The 9850-nt window shown below is 28.1% G+C and overlaps 1 protein-coding gene and 1 pseudogene across 1 annotated transcript; both read left to right on the forward strand.

Moving 5' to 3' along the window:
• LOC145269146 (protein FAM200C-like) overlaps window positions 1–1862 on the forward strand; it is a 2036-nt pseudogene extending 174 nt beyond the window's left edge.
• Window positions 1055–1612, forward strand: LOC145269147 (protein FAM200A-like). Its single transcript, XM_080124754.1, has one exon. It carries the CDS (start codon window positions 1055–1057, stop codon window positions 1610–1612), a length of 558 nt encoding a protein of 185 aa, XP_079980880.1.
• Window positions 1863–9850: the final 7988 nt, after the last annotated feature.

Genomic DNA, 9850 nt, shown 5'->3' on the forward strand with positions numbered 1-9850 from the left:
ATACACTCTGATAAAGTAGGCAAAAATATAGCATATTTTCAGTCACTTCGAGAAAATTTCCAGAAACGAAAAACTATTGGAAATATGTTTGCTAGCACTTCACAACAATCCACTGACAGTTTGCGTGCTTCATACAACATATCTTTGCTGATTGCTAGATCTGGTAAGCCTCATGCGATTGGAGAGGAACTCATTCTGCCAGCAGTAAGAGAGGTTCTGCACACAGTTGTACATAAGTCACCTGATCAAATTATGAAAGCTATACCTCTCAGTGATAACTCGGTTTCAAAGAGGAGTAGATGAAATGGCTGAATACATTGAAGAAACATTGTGCAACATTCTTGCAGATAGATGAGTCCACTCTACCAGGAAATGAATCTTTGCTTCTCGCTTATGTTCGTTTTGTCAAAGATGAAAAGTTGGTTCAAGAACTGTTATTTGCAAGACAACTTAAATCAGACACTAAAGGAGAGTCAGTATTTAATTTTGTTGAGATTTTTTTCAAAGAGAAAAATATCCCACTTTCTTGCATGTGCAACAGATGGAGCTCCATCCATGATAGGTCGTCATAGTGGCTTCATCAGTTTCTTGAAAAAAGCCGTATCTGGTGTACTTACAGTGCACTGTGTAATCCACAGGCAGCATCTGGTAGCAAACAACCTAAGTGGTCGACTTTACAAATCAATGGATACTGTTATCACAGCAGTAAATAAGATTAAGCCACATTCTCTCAATTCCAGACTGTTTCGACAGCTTTGCATTGATAATGATGAAGAGTTTGAACGTTTATTGCTACACACAGAAGTTTCAAAGGGAAACTGCCTGAAACGTTTCTATTCTTTGTTTGATACAGTTGTAGAATTTTTCCAAGACTCTAATACTGGGCTCTGTGATGATCTAAAAAAACATAAAAAAATTGCTTATTTGTGAGATATATTCACAAAATTCAATGAAGTTAATTTGCAAGGAAATGATGTCAACCTTATCAAAGTCAAATCTGCTATCTCCAACTTCCTGTCTAAGTGTAAGTTATTCAAACGAAACTTAGCCCGTCATGAACTCTACCAGTTTCCAAGCCTCTGTGAATTGGGTAAAGAGCATATCAGATGATGACCTTCAAGTGTATTGTGCTCACTTAGAAGAGTTGCAAAGAGACATGTCGGAAAGATTTCAGGATCTTTTATTGCTAAAAATACCAGACTGGGTAATCAATCCATTCTTAGATGTCAGCAATGAGGAAACAGGAGAGGCAGAGGAAGAATTAATTTCAATCCAAAATGACATTGAGCTAAGTCCGAAGGTCAAGAAATCATATCAAGATTTTTCGCTACAAAAAAAAAAAATCTCTGACTTCTATCCACTATTATGGAACAAGGTGAAGATATATTTTATTGCTTTTCCAACATCATATTTGGTAGAACGGGGCTTCAGTGCAGTTGCCTTGCTTCTTTCCAAGCAAAGGAACATACTTAGAATTACTCAACGTGGGGATCTACGTCTTCTTCTTAGTGAGTTCCAATCTGATGTGAAAGAAACTAATATCCCTACACCAAGTACACCCATCCCATTAGCAGTAATTGTGAAAACACAATTAAATAGTTTATTCATTTGATTATTATTTTTGAACAACATATATTGTATTTAATATTGTTATTTTTAACTTAAAAAAAAAATGCTCGCATTGTGTGCATTAGGGGTAATTGTGAAAACCAAATAAAATGGTTAACTAAATTAGTTATTATTTTTGAAAACATGTTTTGTGTTTAATGTTATTCTTTTTCAGTTTGAAAAAGAAAAAAAATACTTTCATGTGTGTATTGGGGTAATTAGATAAAATGGTTCATTAAATAAATTATTATTATTGAAAAACATATTTTGTGTGTAATGTTGTTCTTTTCAATTTAAAAAAAAATGCTCGCATGTATGTATTCGGGTAATTAGATAAAATGGCTCATTAAATTAATTATTGAAAAACATATTTTGTGTGTAATGTTGTTCTTTTCAATTTAAAAAAAAAAATGCTCGTATTTTTGTTTTGGGGGTAATTGTGAAGACAAAATAAAATGGTTTATTATTTTTGAAATATATATTTTGTGTTTAATATTGTTGTTTTCAATCCCCCCCTCCCAAAAAAAAGAAAAAAAAAGTTGCCTGTGTAAATTAAGGGTAATTGTGAAGACCAAATAAAATGGTTTATTATTTTTGAAATATATATTTTGTGTTTAATATTGTTGTTTTCAATCCCCCCCCAAAAAAAAGAAAAAAAAGTTGCCTGTGTAAATTAAGGGTAATTGTGAAGACCAAATAAAATGGTTTATTTATTTCTGAAAAATATATTTTGTGTTTAATATTGTTGTTTTCAATCCCCCCCCCCAAACAAAAAGAAAAAAAAGTTGCCTGTGTAAATTAAAGGTAATTGTGAAGACCAAATAAAATGGTTTATTATTTTTTAAATATATATTTTGTGTTTAATATTGTTGTTTTCAATCCCCCCCCAAAGAAAAAAGAAAAAAAAGTTGCCTGTGTAAATTAATGGTAATTGTGAAGACCAAATAAAATGGTTTATTATTTTTGAAATATATATTTTGTGTTTAATATTGTTGTTTTCTAACCCCCCCCCCAAAAAAAAAGGAAAAAAAAGTTGCCTGTGTAAATTAAGGGTAATTGTGAAGACCAAATAAAATGGTTTATTATTTTTGAAATATATATTTTGTGTTTAATATTGTTGTTTTCACCCCCCCCAAAGAAAAAAGAAAAAAAGTTGCCTGTGTAAATAAAGGGTAATTGTGAAGACCAAATAAGATGGTTTATTTATTTTTGAAATATATATTTTGTGTTTAATATTGTTGTTTTCAATCCCCCTCCCCCAAAAAAAAGAAAAAAAAGTTGCCTGTGTAAATTAAGGGTAATTGTGAAGACCAAATACAATGGTTTATTATTTTTGAAATATATATTTTGTGTTTAATATTGTTGTTTTCAACCCCCCCCCCAAAGAAAAAAGAAAAAAAAGTTGCCTGTGTAAATTAATGGTAATTGTGAAGATCAAATAAAATGGTTTATTATTTTTGAAATATATATTTTGTGTTTAATATTGTTGTTTTCACCCCCCGCCAAGAAAAAAGAAAAAAAAGTTGCCTGTGTAAATTAATGGTAATTGTGAAGACCAAATAAAATGGTTTATTATTTTTGAAATATATATTTTGTGTTTAATATTGTTGTTTTCACCCCCCCCCCAAAGAAAAAAGAAAAAAAAGTTGCCTGTGTAAATTAAGGGTAATTGTGAAGACCAAATAAAATGGTTTATTTATTTTTGAAATATATATTTTGTGTTTAATATTGTTGTTTTCAATCCCCCACCCAAAAAAAAAAGAAAAAAAAGTTGCCTGTGTAAATTAAGGGTAATTGTGAAGACCAAATAAAATGGTTTATTATTTTTGAAATATATATTTTGTGTTTAATATTGTTGTTTTCAATCCCCCCCCCAAAAAAAGAAAAAAAAAGTTGCCTGTGTAAATTAAGGGTAATTGTGAAGACCAAATAAAATGGTTTATTATTTTTGAAATATATATTTTGTGTTTAATATTGTTTCTTTCAATCCCCCCCCCAAAAAAAAGAAAAAAAAAGTTGCCTGTGTAAATTAAGGGTAATTGTGAAGACCAAATAAAATGGGTTATAATTTTTTTAATATTTATTTTGTGTTTAATATTGTTGTTTTAAATCCCCCCCCCCAAAAAAAGAAGAAAAAAGTTTCCTGTGTAAATTAAGGGTAATTGTGAAGACCAAATAAAATGGTTTATTATTTTTGAAATATATATTTTGTGTTTAATATTGTTGTTTTCAATCCCCCCCCAAAAAAAAGAAAAAAAAAGTTGCCGGTGTAAATTAAGGGTAATTGTGAAGACCAAATAAAATGGTTTATTATTTTTGAAATATATATTTTGTGTTTAATATTGTTGTTTTCAATCCCCCCCCCCAAAAAAAAATGAAAAAAAATTGCCCGTGTAAATTAAGGGTAATTGTGAAGACCAAATAAAATGATTTATTATTTTTGAAATATATATTTTGTGTTTAATATTGTTGTTTTCAATCCCCCCCCCCCAAAAAAAAAAAGAAAAAAAAGTTGCCCGTGTAGATTAAGGGTAATTGTGAAGACCAAATAAAATGGTTTATTTATTTTTGAAATATATATTTTGTGTTTAATATTGTTGTTTTCAATCCCCCCCCCCAAAAAAAGGAAAAAAAAGTTGCCTGTGTAAATTAAGGGTAATTGTGAAGACCAAATAAAATGGTTTATTTATTTTTGAAATATATATTTTGTGTTTAATATTGTTGTTTTCAATCCCCCCCCCAAAAAAAGGAAAAAAAAGTTGCCTGTGTAAATTAAGGGTAATTTTGAAGACCAAATAAAATGGTTTATTATTTTTGAAATATATATTTTGTGTTTAATATTGTTGTTTTCAATCCCCCTCCCAAAAAAAAGGAAAAAAAAATTGCCTGTGTAAATTAAGGGTAATTGTGAAGACCAAATAAAATTTTTTTTTTATTTTGTGTAAATATATATTTTGTGTTTAATATTGTTGTTTTCAATCCCCCCCCAAAAAAAAGGAAAAAAGTTGCCTGTGTAAATTAAGGGTAATTGCGAAGACCAAATAAAATGGTTTATTTATTTTTGAAATATATATTTTGTGTTTAATATTGTTGTTTTCAATCCCCCCCCCAAAAAAAAGGAAAAAAAAAGTTGCCTGTGTAAATTAAGGGTAATTGTGAAGACCAAATAAAATGGTTTATTATTTTTGAAATATATATTTTGTGTTTAATATTGTTGTTTTCTATCCCCCCCCAAAAAAAAAAGGAAAAAAAAGTTGCCTGTGTAAATTAATGGTAATTGTGAAGACCAAATAAAATGGTTTATTTATTTTTTAAATATTTATTTTGTGTTTAATATTGTTGTTTTCAACCCCCCCCCCAAAAAAAAAAGGAAAAAAAAAGTTGCCTGTGTAAATTAATGGTAATTGTGAAGACCGAATAAAATGGTTTATTATTTTTGAAATATATATTTTGTGTTTAATATTGTTGTTTTCAACCCCCCCCCCCCCAAAGAAAAAAGAAAAAAAGTTGCCTGTGTAAATTAAGGGTAATTGTGAAGACCAAATAAAATGGTTTATTTATTTTTGAAATATATATTTTTTGTTTAATATTGTTGTTTTCAATCCCCCCCCCAAAAAAAAGGAAAAAAAAGTTGCCTGTGTAAATTAAGGGTAATTGTGAAGACCAAATAAAATGGTTTATTTATTTTTGAAATATATATTTTGTGTTTAATATTGTTGTTTTCAATCCCCCCCCCATAAAAAGGAAAAAATTTGCCTGTGTAAATTAAGGGTAATTGCGAAGACCAAATAAAATGGTTTAATTATTTTTGAAATATATATTTTGTGTTTAATATTGCTGTTTTCAATCCCCCCCCCCAAAAAAAAGGAAAAAAAAGTTGCCTGTGTAAATTAAGGGTAATTGTGAAGACCAAATAAAATGGTTTATTATTTTTGAAATATATATTTTGTGTTTAATATTGTTGTTTTCACCCCCCCCCAAAGAAAAAAGAAAAAAAGTTGCCTGTGTAAATTAAGGGTAATTGTGAAGACCAAATAAGATGGTTTATTTATTTTTGAAATATATATTTTGTGTTTAATATTGTTGTTTTCAATCCCCCTCCCCCAAAAAAAAGAAAAAAAAGTTGCCTGTGTAAATTAAGGGTAATTGTGAAGACCAAATACAATGGTTTATTATTTTTGAAATATATATTTTGTGTTTAATATTGTTGTTTTCAACCCCCCCCCAAAGAAAAAAGAAAAAAAAGTTGCCTGTGTAAATTAATGGTAATTGTGAAGACCAAATAAAATGGTTTATTATTTTTGAAATATATATTTTGTGTTTAATATTGTTGTTTTCACCCCCCGCCAAGAAAAAAGAAAAAAAAGTTGCCTGTGTAAATTAATGGTAATTGTGAAGACCAAATAAAATGGTTTATTATTTTTGAAATATATATTTTGTGTTTAATATTGTTGTTTTCACCCCCCCCCCAAAGAAAAAAGAAAAAAAAGTTGCCTGTGTAAATTAAGGGTAATTGTGAAGACCAAATAAAATGGTTTATTTATTTTTGAAATATATATTTTGTGTTTAATATTGTTGTTTTCAATCCCCCACCCAAAAAAAAAAGAAAAAAAAGTTGCCTGTGTAAATTAAGGGTAATTGTGAAGACCAAATAAAATGGTTTATTATTTTTGAAATATATATTTTGTGTTTAATATTGTTGTTTTCAATCCCCCCCCCCCAAAAAAAAGAAAAAAAAAGTTGCCTGTGTAAATTAAGGGTAATTGTGAAGACCAAATAAAATGGTTTATTATTTTTGAAATATATATTTTGTGTTTAATATTGTTTCTTTCAATCCCCCCCCCAAAAAAAGAAAAAAAAAGTTGCCTGTGTAAATTAAGGGTAATTGTAAAGACCAAATAAAATGGGTTATTTATTTTTTTAATATTTATTTTGTGTTTAATATTGTTGTTTTAAATCCCCCCCCCAAAAAAAAAGAAGAAAAAAGTTTCCTGTGTAAATTAAGGGTAATTGTGAAGACCAAATAAAATGGTTTATTATTTTTGAAATATATATTTTGTGTTTAATATTGTTGTTTTCAATCCCCCCCCCCAAAAAAAAATGAAAAAAAATTGCCCGTGTAAATTAAGGGTAATTGTGAAGACCAAATAAAATGATTTATTATTTTTGAAATATATATTTTGTGTTTAATATTGTTGTTTTCAATCCCCCCCCCCAAAAAAAAAGAAAAAAAAGTTGCCCGTGTAGATTAAGGGTAATTGTGAAGACCAAATAAAATGGTTTATTTATTTTTGAAATATATATTTTGTGTTTAATATTGTTGTTTTCAATCCCCCCCCCAAAAAAAGGAAAAAAAAGTTGCCTGTGTAAATTAAGGGTAATTGTGAAGACCAAATAAAATGGTTTATTTATTTTTGAAATATATATTTTGTGTTTAATATTGTTGTTTTCAATCCCCCCCCCCAAAAAAAAGGAAAAAAAAGTTGCCTGTGTAAATTAAGGGTAATTTTGAAGACCAAATAAAATGGTTTATTATTTTTGAAATATATATTTTGTGTTTAATATTGTTGTTTTCAATCCCCCTCCCAAAAAAAAGGAAAAAAAAATTGCCTGTGTAAATTAAGGGTAATTGCGAAGACCAAATAAAATTTTTTTTTTATTTTGTGTAAATATATATTTTGTGTTTAATATTGTTGTTTTCAATCCCCCCCCCAAAAAAAAGGAAAAAAGTTGCCTGTGTAAATTAAGGGTAATTGCGAAGACCAAATAAAATGGTTTATTTATTTTTGAAATATATATTTTGTGTTTAATATTGTTGTTTTCAATCCCCCCCCACAAAAGGAAAAAAAAGTTGCCTGTGTAAAATAAGGGTAATTGTGAAGACCAAATAAAATGGTTTATTATTTTTGAAATATATATTTTGTGTTTAATATTGTTGTTTTCTATCCCCCCCCCCAAAAAAAAAGGAAAAAAAAGTTGCCTGTGTAAATTAATGGTAATTGTGAAGACCAAATAAAATGGTTTATTTATTTTTTAAATATTTATTTTGTGTTTAATATTGTTGTTTTCAACCCCCCCCCCCCCAAAAAAAAGGAAAAAAAAAGTTGCCTGTGTAAATTAATGGTAATTGTGAAGACCAAATAAAATGGTTTATTATTTTTGAAATATATATTTTGTGTTTAATATTGTTGTTTTCAACCCCCCCCCCCAAAGAAAAAAGAAAAAAAGTTGCCTGTGTAAATTAAGGGTAATTGTGAAGACCAAATAAAATGGTTTATTTATTTTTGAAATATATATTTTTTGTTTAATATTGTTGTTTTCAATCCCCCCCCCCAAAAAAAAAGGAAAAAAAAGTTGCCTGTGTAAATTAAGGGTAATTGTGAAGACCAAATAAAATGGTTTATTTATTTTTGAAATATATATTTTGTGTTTAATATTGTTGTTTTTAATCCCCCCCCCATAAAAAGGAAAAAATTTGCCTGTGTAAATTAAGGGTAATTGCGAAGACCAAATAAAATGGTTTAATTATTTTTGAAATATATATTTTGTGTTTAATATTGTTGTTTTCAATCCCCCCCCCCAAAAAAAAAGGAAAAAAAAGTTGCCTGTGTAAATTAAGGGTAATTGTGAAGACCAAATAAAATGGTTTATTATTTTTGAAATATATATTTTGTGTTTAATATTGTTGTTTTCTATCCCCCCCCCCCAAAAAAAAGGAAAAAAAAGTTGCCTGTGTAAATTAAGGGTAATTGTGAAGACCAAACCAAATGGTTTATTTATTTTTTAAATATTTATTTTGTGTTTAATATTGTTGTTTTCAACCCCCCCCCCAAAAACAAAAGGAAAAAAAAAGTTGCCTGTGTAAATTAATGGTAATTGTGAAGACCAAATAAAATGGTTTATTATTTTTGAAATATATATTTTGTGTTTAATATTGTTGTTTTCAATCCCCCCCCCAAAGAAAAAAGAAAAAAAGTTGCCTGTGTAAATTAAGGGTAATTGTGAAGACCAAATAAAATGGTTTATTTATTTTTGAAATATATATTTTGTGTTTAATATTGTTGTTTTCAATCCCCCTCCCAAAAAAAAGGAAAAAAAAGTTGCCTGTGTAAATTAAGGGTAATTGTGAAGACCAAATAAAATGGTTTATTATTTTTTAAATATATATTTTGTGTTTAATATTGTTGTTTTCTATCCCCCCCCCCAAAAAAAAGGAAAAAAAAGTTGCCTGTGTAAATTAAGGGTAATTGTGAAGACCAAATAAAATGGTTTATTTATTTTTTAAATATTTATTTTGTGTTTAATATTGTTGTTTTCAACCCCCCCCCCAAAAAAAAAGGAAAAAAAAAGTTGCCTGTGTAAATTAATGGTAATTGTGAAGACCAAATAAAATGGTTTATTATTTTTGAAATATATATTTTGTGTTTAATATTGTTGTTTTCCATCCCCCCCCCAAAGAAAAAAGAAAAAAAGTTGCCTGTGTAAATTAAGGGTAATTGTGAAGACCAAATAAAATGGTTTATTTATGTTTTAAATATATATTTTGTGTTTAATATTGTTGTTTTCAATCCCCCCCCCCCAAAAAAAGGAAAAAAAAGTTGCCTGTGTAAATTAAGGGTAATTGTGAAGACCAAATAAAATGGTTTATTTATTTTTGAAATATATATTTTGTGTTTAATATTGTTGTTTTCAATCCCCCCCCTCCAAAAAAAAGGAAAAAATTTGCCTGTGTAAATTAAGGGTAATTGCGAAGACCAAATAAAATGGTTTATTTATTTTTGAAATATATATTTTGTGTTTAATATTGTTGTTTTCAATCCCCCCCCCCACAAAAAAGGAAAAAAAAGTTGCCTGTGTAAATTAAGGATAATTGTGAAGACCCAATAAAATGTTTTATTATTTTTGAAATATATATTTTGTGTTTAATATTGTTGTTTTCTATCCCCACCCAAAAAAAAGGAAAAAAAAGTTTCCTGTGTAAATTAAGGGTAATTGTGAAGACCAAACCAAATGGTTTATTTATTTTTTAAATATTTATTTTGTGTTTAATATTGTTGTTTTCAACCCCCCCCCAAAAAGGAAAAAAAAAGTTGCCTGTGTAAATTAATGGTAATTGTGAAGACCAAATAAAATGGTTTATTATTTTTGAAATATATATTTTGTGTTTAATATTGTTGTTTTCAACCCCCCCCCCAAAGAAAAAAGAAAAAAAGTTGCCTGTGTAAATTAAGGGTAATTGTGA

Source organism: Euprymna scolopes, chromosome 45, assembly GCF_053919585.1.
Source record: "Euprymna scolopes isolate OS-2025 chromosome 45, ASM5391958v1, whole genome shotgun sequence".
In the NCBI taxonomy this organism is placed as follows: Eukaryota; Metazoa; Mollusca; class Cephalopoda; order Sepiida; family Sepiolidae; genus Euprymna; species Euprymna scolopes.

Excerpts from the sequence above, each read along its gene's own strand:
- LOC145269147 (XM_080124754.1), top strand. The coding sequence starts at position 1,055 with ATGAACTCTACCAGTTTCCAAGCCTCTGTGAATTGGGTAAAGAGCATA.